This window comes from Pteronotus mesoamericanus, unplaced genomic scaffold (genome assembly GCF_021234165.1).
Source record: "Pteronotus mesoamericanus isolate MK-2021 breed Mesoamerican mustached bat unplaced genomic scaffold, CSHL_Meso_final contig_78, whole genome shotgun sequence".
NCBI classification, from domain to species: domain Eukaryota; kingdom Metazoa; phylum Chordata; class Mammalia; order Chiroptera; family Mormoopidae; genus Pteronotus; species Pteronotus mesoamericanus.
In genome coordinates, this window is record NW_026555258.1 from 18,122,332 (window position 1) to 18,136,291 (window position 13,960).

The 13,960-nt window shown below is 37.1% G+C and overlaps 1 protein-coding gene across 1 annotated transcript in view; it reads right to left on the bottom strand.

The window, feature by feature from the left end:
- HSDL2 (hydroxysteroid dehydrogenase like 2) overlaps nucleotides 1-8,900 on the bottom strand; it is a 60,269-nt gene extending 51,369 nt beyond the window's left edge. Inside the window, exon 1 of the mRNA XM_054584517.1 lies at nucleotides 8,723-8,900. Within this exon, the coding sequence (XP_054440492.1) occupies nucleotides 8,723-8,739 (17 nt within the window). The 5' untranslated portion in view covers nucleotides 8,740-8,900. The remainder of the gene's footprint in view (nucleotides 1-8,722) is intronic.
- Nucleotides 8,901-13,960: the final 5,060 nt, after the last annotated feature.

Genomic DNA, 13,960 nt, shown 5'->3' on the forward strand with positions numbered 1-13,960 from the left:
TACTTACCAGTGTAAGAAACATATGCATATTTCTGCAATATGTTTCCTCCTCTGTGAAACCTTCTCTAAATCCTCCTCCTTCCCCATCTCATTAGCTAATAACTCTACTGTACTCCCACTGCACATGATTTATAAATTACTTATTACAACTGCCACTGGCCAGTCTTATAGAGATTTGGCAAACAAAATCTACTCAAATGGTAAGTAAATCTTAAAGGGAAATGAGAAGTTAATAAACTACATAAACATGTATTATTTTCCAAAAAAAAGTGTTAATGAAGCTTATTTTCAAGTGGTAGGATTATGAATAAATTTTATCTTTTTTTTAATCCTCATTCAAGGACATGCTTATTAATTTTAGATAGAGGGAAGGGAGGAAGAGAGAGAGGGAGAGGAAGATCAATGCGAGAGAGAAGCATCGATCGGTTGTCTCTCATACATGCCCTAACCAGGGACCAAACCCACAACCTGGTGCCCTGACCAGGAATTGAACCCATGACCTTTTGGTTTACAGGACAACTCCCCAACCAACTGAGCCACACCAGCGAGGGCTACCATATTTTTCATATTCTTTGGCATTTCTCAAATTTCCCACAACGAATACATACCATTTAAAAGAAATAACCTAAAAGCAAATAATTGTTCAGTCGATGTCCATCATTGTTCATAACAGCCAGAGGAGAAACAATGTAAATGTCAATCAACTGATAGATGGATATATAACATGTGGTGTGTCCCTAGAGTGGAATATATTCAGCAATAAAACTAAGTGAAGTACTGATCTATGCTGCAATGTGGAGGAACCTTGAGAGCATTACACTAAGTGAAAAAAGCCAGTCACAAAGGACCACAATTGTATGATTCCACTTACATGATGTGTCCAGAATAAACAAATCTATAGAGACACGAAGATTAGTAGTTACCTAGAGCTGGGGCTGGGAAGTGTTGGGGGCTGACAGCTAAGGGGTGGAGGGTGATAAAATTGATTTTAAAAAATCAATTTTTCAAAGTTCATTTTAAAAAATCAATTTTTCAAAACTGATTACGGTGATGGTTACACAGCTGTGTGAATATACTAATAGTCACTGAATTGTACACTTTAAATGGGTGAATTGTGTGGTATGTGAAATACAACTCTATAAAGCTGATAAACAAACCTAGAAGGCTAACAAAGTGCCCAGGGTATTGATCAAAAAGATTCTCTGATCCAAAAGTACTGAGGAAAGTTCACTTTCTACATCCATCCACCTTAATTTTAAACTTTGTACTTAGTTGTTAGGTGAGAAGAAAACATCTAAAAACAAGGTCAGATGACAGAGAGGGAAACCCACTTTCTTATTTACTTTCTAAAGGCAAATAAGAAAGCATGTTTAAGAAGAACGAAGAGATAACAGAAAAAGTGACAATGACAAAGAGAAAAGGGAACAATAACCAGAGACAGGGGTAATATTAATAGATAAGCAGGCCTGTTAACAAAAAGAACTTAAAGTTCTGCCAAGATCTGGAGGATTATACTCCAGAAGTGATCAGAGGCAGCGGGATTAACCAGTTTGCTAAGAAGGAGTAGAGAAGTGAGGAAGAAACAGGAGGCAACTATTTTTAGTGAAATATAGTAAACATACAAAAAAGTATATACACTGAAGTATATAAAGAACAAAATAAAATGAATATCAAGAAATAAAAATAAAACATCACCAATACCCCTGAAGCTCCCCGTCTATTCCTAACTTTATCCTCCTTCTTCCTCCCCGCAACCCGAACAAGGTAACAACTAATATATTCTTATTATTTTAAAAATATTTTTTTTATTTTTAGAGAGAGAGGAGGGGAGGAAGAAAGAGAGAGAGAAACATCAACGTGTGAGAGACACATCAATCAGTTGCCTCTTGCACGCCGCCAACTGAGGACCTGGGTTGCAACCCAGGCTTGTGCCCTGACTGGGAATCAAACCAGCGACCCTTTGGTTTGCAGGCCAGCACTCAATCCACTGAGCCACATCAGTCAGGGCTATTTTTATTATTTTTTATTAAAGTATAATAGACGTATTATATTAGTTTTGGGTATATAACGGTGATTCGATATTTATATAGCTTATGAAGTGATCACCATTAAGTCTAGTAACCATCTGTCATCATACAAAGTTATTGTGGTATTATTAACTATATTCCCTACACTGTACATTACATCACTGTGACTTATTTTATAACTGTAAGTTTGTACTTCTTAATCCCCTTATCTTTTTCTCTTATTCTCCTACACAACCCCCTTCCCTCTGGCAGGTGATGTTATCTATCAGTCTGTTTCTGTTTTGTTGTGTCCTTGCATTTTAGATTCCACATATAAATGAATCAGGCAGTATTTGTTTTTCACAGTCTTATTTACCTAGTATATATTCCCTAGGCCCAGCCATGTTGTCACAAATGGTAAGATTTCAACATTTTTGTGGCTGACTAATATTCCATTATGTATATCATAGCTTCTTTACCCATTCATCTGTTGAACGGACATCTAGGTTGTTTGCATATTTTATCTATTGTAAATAATGCTGCAATGTATGTATCTTTTTAAATTAGTGTTTTCATTTTCTTTGGATATATACCTATAAGCAGTATAGCCGGATCATTTGGTAGTTCTATTTTTAATTTAAGTAACCTCCATACTATTTTCCATAGTGACTGCACCAATTTACAACCCTACCAACACTGTACAAGAGTTTCCTTTTCTCCACATCCTTATTAATACTTGTTATTTGTTGCTTTTTTGATAACAGCCATTTTGACAATTGTGCGGTGAAATCTCACTGTGGTTTTGATTTGTATCTCCCTAATGACTAGTGATGTTGGGCATCTTTTTATGTGTCTGTGGTCCATTTGTATGTCCTCTTTAGAGAAATGTCTCTTTAGGTCCTCTGCCCATTTTTTAATCAAATATTTTTTTTTGATGTTGAGTTGTATAAGTTCTTTATACATTTTGGATATTAACCCCTTATTGAATATATCATTTGCAAATATCGTCTCCCACTTGGTAGGTTGCCTTTTAATTTCATTGGTGGTTTCAAAGCAAAAATAAACAAACGGGACTACATCAAATTAAAGTTTTTGCACAGTGAAGTAATAACTACTTTAAATATTATTATGCATACCCTTGGTTTTTTAAAGATTATTCCTAATACCTACAAATCTACATTTAAGCCAGCAGCCAAATTTGACCATCCATTTGAGTATAGTCCTAGAGCTAAGAATGCTTCTTACAGATGAACATGTATGATCAATTTGATGCTAGGGAACACTAATTTGAACCTCAAGTAAGTAAAACATTATCTCTCTGGTATGGATTGAATTGTATCAATCAAAAGGATATATTAAAAGTCCTAACCTCCAGTATGTCAGAATGTGACCTTACTTGGAAACTAGAGTTATTGCAGATATAATTAGTATAGATGAGGTCATACCAGAGTAGGGTGTCCCCTTAGTCCAACATGACTGGTGTCTTCTCATAAGAGGAGAATTATGAAAATTATGTAAAGACAGACAAGCAGGGAGAATACCATGTGATCACGGATGCAGAGATTGGAGCAATACAGTGGCAAGCTAAGAATACCAAGGATTGCCAACAACCACAAGAAGGTAGGAGGAGGCATGGAAGGAATCTACCCAGAATTTCAGAAGGTCCATAGCCCTGATGATTCCCTGATTTCAGACTTCTGGCCTTCAGAACTGTGAGAGAATTAATTTCTGTTTTAAGACACTCAAAGTACTTTGTGGTACTTTGTTATGGCTTCCCTAGGAAACTACTATACTCTCCCCCTTCGCTCCAAAAAGAATTTCATTTTTCCGATTAGTAGATCTGTATTACAAAGAACTATTATACTCAATTATTTTGAATTTCACCAATAAAAAACACTGTGGAAATTGGTTTTCTCTTGATATACACATATATCTCATATATATACATCTTGCACCCACATAATAGCTCCATTTTTGCCTCTTGCCCACAAAGCCTAAAATATTTCCTAACTGGCCCTTTATAGAAAAATTTTGCTTAATCACAGTCTAGAAATTACATTGATTGACTTTTGCCTAACTTTGAACTTTCTAGAGTAGATTCATATAGTAACTGTTATCCTATGATTTGCTTCTTTCACAAAACACTGGAGATTTAATCATGTTGGTACAAATAGCTACACTTATTTTAATTAATGTATAATGTTTCATATATGAATATGCTATAAATTATTTATTCATTCTACCATTTATGGACTTTGGGGACGGTTTCCAGTTTTTTCTGCGTTATGAAGAACAGTGCGATATATATTCTTGCACACTTCTTCCAGTCACTTGTGCAAGTTTCTCTAGGGCATACACATTTATTGGTGAAACTGCTGGATTAAAGGACATCATTGTAGATTAAACATGGCCATAAATTCTTTGGCATTCCTTCCATCACAGCAGCATATTTTCTCCCTCCCCTTGAGTCTGGTTTAGCCTTATGACCTTTTTTTTTGAGAAACAGAATGTGATGGAAGTAATATTCTGGGATTTCACGCTATAGATGACTGACAGCTTCCACTTTGTCTCTACCAGAAGCCAGATGCCACATTTAAAAGAACAGGGACATATGACTACATGATGAGAGGCCATGTGGGAGAGGACCTGCAGGGTGAGATGCCATTTAGAACATTTAGAACCCTGGGTCTAAATGTTCTAATTGGAGGCAAACACCTCCAATTTGTTCTTCTTTAAGAGTTTCTCGGCTATACTTGAACCTTCACTTTTCCACATATATTTTAGAATCAGCTTAGCTAATTGCATAAGCAAAATCAGTTGGAATTTTTATGTGAATTGTGTCGAATATATAATTTAATTTGGAAATAACTGACATGTTTAGACACTGAGTGCTCTGATCCATGAACATGGTATCATGTTCTATTTTTTAGTCTTTCAATGAATTGTAAAAGTTTCTACAGAAAGGTATTATACATCTTTTGCTGGCTTTATTCCCAGGTACATCATTCTTTTTAACTTTTTATTTGTAAATAATTTTTTCCCTTTTTTATTGTGCAATTACAGTTGTCCCCATTTCGCGCCCAAGTAAATAATTTCTAAGTTGCAAGAATAAGAATAGTACAAAGAAAACACATATATCTGTTGCCCAGATTCATATATTGGTAACATTTTATCCCACTGCTTTAGCACTTATGCTCATTCTCTACCTTTCTCTTTCTGTATATCTTATTTTTTTGGAACTACTTAAATGTAAGTTGAACATGTCATGTCATGGCCTGTTACTTTACATAACCACTGTAGGATTATTAACTTCAGTAACTGTAACATTGATACAACCCTACTTTTATTTACCATACTGCCAATATTTCAATTTTGTGAATGGATGCAATAATTCTCATTAGAGTAATTTTTGCCCTCCAGTAAAAGATCCAGTTTAGAATCAGATAGTACATTTAGCTGTCATATCTCTTCAGTCTTCTTTAATCCAGAACATTATAGCAACCTCTCTTATCCTTTATGACACGTATTGACTTTTTAAAGAATATAGTGCCACTCATTTTTAAAAATGAATGCTTCCCACTTTGGATTCAGCTGTTAGGTCCTCCTGATAGATTCAGGCTATTTATTCCCAGCCAGAACATGAAATACAGTGTCCATAGTGTATCACACCTGGAAGCACACAATGTACATCTGTATTTATGGTGATATTAATTTTGATCATCCACTCATGTTAGTATCGCTCCACTGTATAATTACTGTTTTCCCTTACAACTAATAAATAATCAGTGAGAAAAAAATTTAAGGATGCCATTAAAATTTTATTATGAAAGTTTCTAATATATTTAAAAATATAGAAAATAGTATATTAAGCTCCCATGTTTAACAATTCAACAATTACCAAAATTTTGTGTGATTATCGGAAAGAAAATCTCAGAGGTCATATAATTTCATCTATAAATATACATCTTTAACTTTCACATAGCAATGTCGTTATTACAGCTAAAAAAATTAATAATAATTGCTCTATGTAATTCAGTACCTACTCATATTCAAAGTTTATCATGTCCCAATTATTGCTTAAAAAGCCCTTTCTCTGCCTCCAGTCTAGCTACATTGATTCCCAGTAGAATAAAGGCCACCTTCCTCCTCATTCAGAGTCTCAGGCATTGCTGAAAGAAAGGCAAAAGCATCTTCTCTTAACCTGAACTCTGGGTCTCCACTACTAAGGAACTCCTCTAGCTCTAAACTATTAGAACCTAGGGGTTGGCAGGGGATCATCAGTACATAAGATGGAAGGAAGGAAGGGAGGGAGGGAGAGAGGGAAATCCCTCAGTACATAGATGGCTACAACTTGCTAATGTAGAGATAAGCTACACTACAATTTACCAAAATTCTCTGACACCTGAAAATCAGAATAATGGTGATAAAATCTGAAAATATTTTTAAAGAAAAAATCACTGTAAAAAAACTATACAAGCTATTCTAAAGTTCAGTCTGAAAAACAAACATCCAAAAATAACCAGGAAAATTCTGGAAAAAAAATTTTGAATGAGGCAGGAACTAGCCTTCTAAGATATTAAAACATTTTTATAAAACTACAGTATTTAAAATGGCTTGGTATTGGTGCATGTAAAGACAGATTAAAGTAATATAATTAAAAAAAACAAGAATCAGACCTCTATGCATACAAGTATTCAGTATAAGATAGAGGTGGAATTTCTAATAGAAAGGAAAAAGTAATGAGTCAACGGTTCTGGGACAACTGTACAACCTGAATCAAAATGAAGTGGGCTTCATAACTCGCTTCCTATGCCAAATGACTATGCAAAATAGCATTTCATTTCAAGTGGATGAAAAATCTGAGAGCCATAGAAACCCCCCCAAACATAAAAATAGTAGATGAATACTTACCGTTAAAAAAAAAATCTTGCTTTAAGATGGCCTTATAGGTTTGCAGAAAAACACAAAAGCCTTAAAAAAGACTAATTCTGATTCAATAAAAACACCTATCTGCATGATAAATGTAGTCAAAGACACAGTAAAAAATACTGAGAAAAACATTTGTGACGCATATGACAGAACAAATTTTTAAAAATAGCGCTCTCAGAGATCAAAACACTTACTGTGTAAGACAAGTAAAGGGAAAGATACAAAAATGGCTTTAAACCAGAATTTCTCAATCTCTGCACTACTGACATTAAAAAGTGCTTATCAGCATCCCTGGACTCTATCCATTAGACACCAGTAACACCTCCCTCGTTTTTATTATCAAACATTTTGTTGTTGGCCAACATGGTGGATTAGGAAAGCTCATTCACTCTTGTGAATGTGCAATCTTTTGGAGGGCTATTAGTATTAGCTATCAAAATTTAAAGTGTATATACTCTTTGGTCCAGCAGCCTCACGTCGAGGTATTTGTCATATAAATGCATTCAAATATGTGGAAACAGATGAATACATGGATAATCGTTGCAGCAAAGATGGAGTAACAAAAAAATTAGAAATGATCTGGTATCCAATGGTAGGGAACTGGTTAAAAAATTATGGTATATCAGTAGACTATTATGTAACCATTAAAAGGGAAGAAGGACTACATGTACTTAATATATGTGTCCTAAGACATATTAGGTAAAAATAGCAAGGCCCAGAAGAGAGTTTGCTACCATTAAAAGTAGTGTGTGCAATGCGATACACAGAGGATGTATTATAGAACAGCACACTTGAAATTTACATAATCTTATTAGCCAATGCCACTCCAATGAATTAAAAAATTTTAGATGTGGTGTGTGTTCAGGGTGATAAACAAATATATTTATAAATGCACATAATATCTTTGGAAAAAATACCAGAGAGCAGCAGGACTGGAAGTTAAGGATGACAAAAATCAGTTTTAAGTGACACCCAAAAGTTTGAGCTGTTTAAATCGATTGGCCGTGGGCCTGTATGTTTCAAGCAAATTACATATTGGACATGCCACTCAGCTCAGTACATCCATACTTAACATAAGCAAAGTACAACGGTGATTGCCAGGCGCTGGAGGAAAGGGGAAAAGAGTTGTTTAACAGGCATAGCCTGAGTTTTCTAAGTTGAAAAGTTCTAAAGATTGGTTGCACAACAGTGTGAATATACCTAACACTACTGAATTATATTACACTTAAAAATGGTTAAGATGGCAAATTTTGTTGTGTACTTTACCACATTTAAAAATCTTTTTAAAGTGAAAAAAAGTCCCCCCCACACAAATACCTATATTTCAAGGTTAGTTTTGTTATTAATTTGAAAATCATTTTAAATATGCCATTATTTTATCCCAGAATGAGTGTTCAGAACAGGAGGTGCACAGGTGGTGAACAAGAGTGTTCAGAACATTCATGAGGCGCACAAGTGTTCCAGTGACCTTTCACCTAGAACTTGCGTGACTTCAGCAAGACACGCAGCTACTGTTCAACCCAAGATGGGGCAGGCCGTACGGGCGGCGGAGTAACCTACTCTGGATCCTTTACCTGCGGAAGAGGTTTTTATACGGCCGTCACCCTGACGGACACAACTTTGGGATACTTTTCACGCATTACCGTAGTTCTAGGAACATTGCGTCCAGCGTGGGGGAGCTTCATTAACCCTCCCACCGCGGCCGGGCCCCTTAGACCATCCACGCTGGCTCACACCACCCGGCCCGGTCTTCCCCCCCCGACCCCCCAGCGACCCCATCCCCTTACCCTGTATTGGGTAACATGATTTCCGTAGATCAAAATCGGTGGCGGAGCTGCAGCAGCGAGCAGAGAGCGAGAGGCGGTCCTTCCGTCTGCATTTAGTTCCACCCCCTAGATCCCGCCCCGAGGACCGCTGAGAATGGGCGTTCAAAGCAGCCGGAGGTTGGTGAGTGCGCCTGCGCACGCAGTGGGCCGCCCCCACCCAGGTGCTCGGCCTTCCCGGCTCTCGGCCTCCTCGGCTCTCGGCCTCCTCCTGGGCTGGCCCTGAAAACCGACTTTCTGCGCAAGCGCGGTGAAAGACTACTCTGCCCCGCCCCTTTCGCGGGCTCTACTTTGACAATCGGTCTCCTGCCTGTGTCTAGATTACTGAGTACGTCCGCGGTTACGTTTGCCTTTTACTGGCCTGTAAAGGGTTCCTCGTCACAGCGCTGCGTTCCCTTGCCAGCAGGGTGACCGTTTGAATTGTGCTTTAGAGACCTTGTGGGCTGAGGTGCGGCTTCAGTCGACTCTCCCTCCACGCCCAAACCTGGGCTGCACGGCTTCTCTCGGAGGCTCCCTTTAGGAACATTTTCCGCTGCAGATAACTCACTTTCTGCCAGAAGCCAGCCAGCATCGCACTTCGACTCTCCCACCGAATCTGGACGAAAGCCGGCCCGACCTCGCGGGTCTGTAAATAGCACTGGTGAGGGGCAGCTTCTGGGTCAGAGCTCTTTGCAATAGTCGCTCCAAAGACGTCAGTTAATTTTTTTCCCTACTTTTAGCTGATAGCGAGGCAACTCGCAAACTCAGTGCTTGAATAAGGTTAATTTTGGGATCCAGTGTTGCTTTTGGTAGTACACCTTGCACGTAACTCTGCTACCCTAATGAACTAAATGGCATATTTAATGGTAGACATGAAGAAACTCCACTGTGAAGCGGTGGAACAGGATTATGATGAGGTTCTTTACGAGAACTAAAGAAACCAGCCTGGAGATGGGGTATGTACTCTCCCACTTATTACAAGCTCCAAATAGGTCTATTTACTGTATCACTTGCCAGTCTCCTGTAGACATTTGAATTTGCGGTCCATACTATGTGCTTAGATACACAAGGGGAAATTATATGTGCTGCTCACTGGAGATAGAGCAGGACGAAAAGGACAAGGTTTCTTATTATGGAGGAATGAGGAGTAGCCAATGTGAACATTAGGCTGTTGTAAATATTAAGTGTTTTATAAAGTGTTGGTAGGGGCTGTTCAATGAAGAAACTCTCCACTCGAAAGAGTGAGAAGACAACTTAGAAAATAGAGAAAATATTTGCAAATCAAGTATCTGATAAGGTCTAGTATCCAGAATGTGTAAAGAAGTCTTAACTCAGCAACAAAAGATGAACAACTTAATGAAAAAGAAGCAAGGATCTACCCTAGCTGGTGTGGCTCAGTGGATTGAGCGCGGGTCTGCGAACCCAAGGGTCGGGGGTTGGATGCCCAGTGTAGAGGATACAAACCTGGGTTGTAGGCCAGGTTCCCAGCAGGGGGCGCGCTAGATGCAACCACACATTGATCTTTCTCTCCCTCCTTTCCCCTCTCTAAAAAATAATCTTTAAAAAATAATTTTTTTAAAAAGCAGCAAGGATCTGAATAGACGTTTCTCTGAACAAGTTATACAAATGGCGAGCAAGCACACTTAGAGATGCCCAACAGCATTAGTTATTAGGGAAATGCAAATCAAAACCAAAATGAAGATTCCATTTTATATCCTCTAGTATGGTTATAATAGAAATGATGGGAAAAAAAGTGTTGGCCATGATGTGGAAAAATTGGAACCTTCTTACATTGCTGGTGGGAATGTAAAATGGCACAGCCACTTTGGGAAACAGTTTTGCAGCTCCTCAAAAAGTTAAACATCTGTTACAAGCTACAACTGGATATTCATCCACATGCAGTTATATTCTTAGATATATACCCGAGATGAAAACGTTCAGGATAACCACCAGATGGCACTGTTTTTTAAAATTCAAAATATAATACTACAAAATGTTAATTTATTAACAATGTGATATAATAATCTGGTTTGGATTAAGGCAAAAACAGCATGAGATACTCAATAGGACTCCCCTAAAGGGGAAATAAGGGGGGGGTATAAATTTTAAATTCCTTAAAACTGCATTATTATAATAGGACTTTTAATTCATTTTATATTAATTATAAAATAGTCAATCTTGTCTTCACTTGTGACTTCTAAAGTCTAGTAAATTTAATTTTCCAATATTAAAAAGTAATTTTCAGATACATAGGAGATTGAAAATGCCAACTTAAATTGAAATATCAAAAGATATGACATTGAAAACAACTTTATATTAAATTATTAAAAAAATGACTTTCCTAACCCTGACCTCCTGTATAAGAATATACTTTTTAAGTATATAGTGCAGTAACATTCATGTTTTTTTTTACCATAACCCACATAAGGGAATAATTTTCTTATCCAGATCCAGTACACTCACAGTTGTCTATTCTATCTTAATTGATTTTATCCTATCTTGTTCTTTGTGAGCTGATCATAATCCAGTAAATCATTTCGATGACTTATTAATGGATCTTAACTTACCCTTTGGAAAACATTGCTTTAGTGTATTGTAATTTGCCATTGTAATTTTTCAACTTGGCTTTTAAGATATCCTAGGCTTCTCCAGTCAAATATAAAATTACTAATTAATGGTCAGAGGCCAACAATACAATGTGACTAGGAGCAGATGGGTGCTTTCAATGGCTTTGAATGAGTCAGGGATCTCAAAACTTTCCATTTCCTTCATCCACAAGATAGCCCACTCTAGTTCAGAATACTAAATGGGGAAATCCTTGGGATTTTGAAGGTATGGCAATTGTTTCTGATAATGTACCAAATCCTCCCCATAGGACCCTAGCTTTGCCTTTTGTTGTTCAACGAATATTGCCAGTCATTATTTAATAAATAACTAATTAGTGGATATTAAAATCATTGCTGTATTTTAATGTCTGTATCTTTCTGACAATACATGATTCCAACAATCTAGAGAAAGTGGAAGTTTCTAATACTACCCTTCAGAGATAATCATTGTTAACATTTTGGCATGGTTGTTTACTCCATCACAGAGATGAATGAGAAGTCCAAAATATCAATGTCATAAAAGAAAAAGATTAAGGATCTGTAATAGGTTTAAAAAGACTAACAAGGCATTACAACTAAATGCAACACATGATCCTGGACTAGATCCTGTATAGGAAAAAAAAATTGCTATATTAATACAATTGACAAATTGGAACATATACTACAGGTTAAAGTATTGTGTCAATGATAAATTTCCTGAATTTCATAAATGTGGTTATATAAAAGAATGTGTGGGTTCTTAGTGTAAAGTATTAAGAGGTAAAAGGAAATGAATATGCACCAACTCTCAAAAGTGTGTGTGTATGTGTGTGTAGAGGAAGAACGAGAGGGTGCTAAAAGGTGATTTGGGGAAAAGATATACTAGTTCTTCAATTATTACAACTTTCCCATAAACTTTAAATTCAAACTAAAAAGTTTAAGTGACTGAGAATGCTCATAGCTAAAACTATTGATTGTCTGCTCATGTTTTTCAGCTCCTGGTTCCCTGCTAATGTTATTGTTCATCAATGCTTCAGAAAAGGTAACCACAACTGCAGCTCAGGATAAAATCCTGATTAGTCTAGGTCAATGGTTTTCAAACTTTAGTGTGCACCAGAATCACCTGAAGAGCTTTATGAAACACGGATTAATAGGCCAGACCTTCAGAGTTTCTGATTAAATAGGTCTTGGACAATGGAGTTGAAGAATTTGTATTTCCCACAAGTTTCCAGGTATTGTAAATGCTATTTATTGGTTGGGGCTCAAGAAGGCATTGGCAAGTAGTTCCCAGGCTTGTTTGCAAATTGGAATCACTTAAGGATCTTTTAAAAATTCTAATGCCTGGGTCTTACTCCTAGTAATACTAATTAAATTGGTATGGGGTACACACAGGAAGTGGTCTCTCAGGTAGTTCTAACACACAGCCAAGACTGAGAATCACTGACCTTAGTCAATGTAATCTCATTCCCTTTGTCAATGTCTTGTTCAGAATTGGGAATGTGCTGACAAGTGCTGGGAAAAGTTTTCTTACTTTTAAGAAAGAGACCACAGAATTACCTCTTCTAGATGTTATTTCTAGATATGATGCTTGGAACAGCTGCATCTGTTTTGCAACCAGAAGGGGAACTAGCTTTCCCCTTTCCTATAGCGCCTTCAAAGTGCTTTCTCCTATAACATACGTGAAGGAAATGCTGGGGCTGGAGCCAGAACCCTCCTGCTAGTTTTCCAATACTCCCACTGCTCCAAGGTGCACTGTGGGTTTTCCCTCACATTGCAGCTGGCTATCTCTTAGAATTTCAGGAAACATTTCCCTCAGCAGAGAACTGATCCCTTGCATGAGGGCATGTTTTGGAGCGGGTGTGTGGATCGTGCCATATTTCACTTTTTTGCTCTGTTGGTTTATTTACATCATTCCCACACAACTCATTGCCAACGAGTTGACGCTAACAAAAGGGAATTATTATACATCAATGATATTCAACTAGTGTGCTGCAAGAATTTTAAAAACATGCCATCCCTGACCTCTTTTCCTTCAGATTATCAAACTAAAAAATGACAACAGCCAAAGTAACAATAGCTGTTCAGTGTGAGTGAATCAAAATAATACCTAACTTTTTTTGTCAGATTGGAAAAAACATATTTTTTCTGTGTGCTGCAGAATTTTAGTAAGTAGTTTATGTGTGCCATGAGATGAAAAGGTTGAAAATCGCTGCTATACATATAAAAAATTAACTTTATATGACAACTGCTATGTCAGAGACTGTTATTTGCTTACCTACCACACATTCTTCACTTCTAACCAGCAGTTTCTATGATTAGAGGTGGCACTGTGCCCAGTAAAAACACCATCTTTCAGCTTTTCTTGAGTGGCCATGTGATCAAATTATGGCTCTTGAGACGTATGTGGATGATCTTAGACTTCTGGGGGAAGTTTCTTTACAGAGCTTCTAACCCTTCTAACCATTTTGTGACCTTAGGGATGACAGGCACATGCTCACATAATGGAACAAAAAGAAGGTGGGATCTTTGATAAACATGGAGTGTCACAATAGCCCTGAAATCACTACTTCTAGAATTCTTTTGCATGAGAAATAAAATTTATCTAATTTAAGACATTGTTATTTTTAGTTTTATGTTA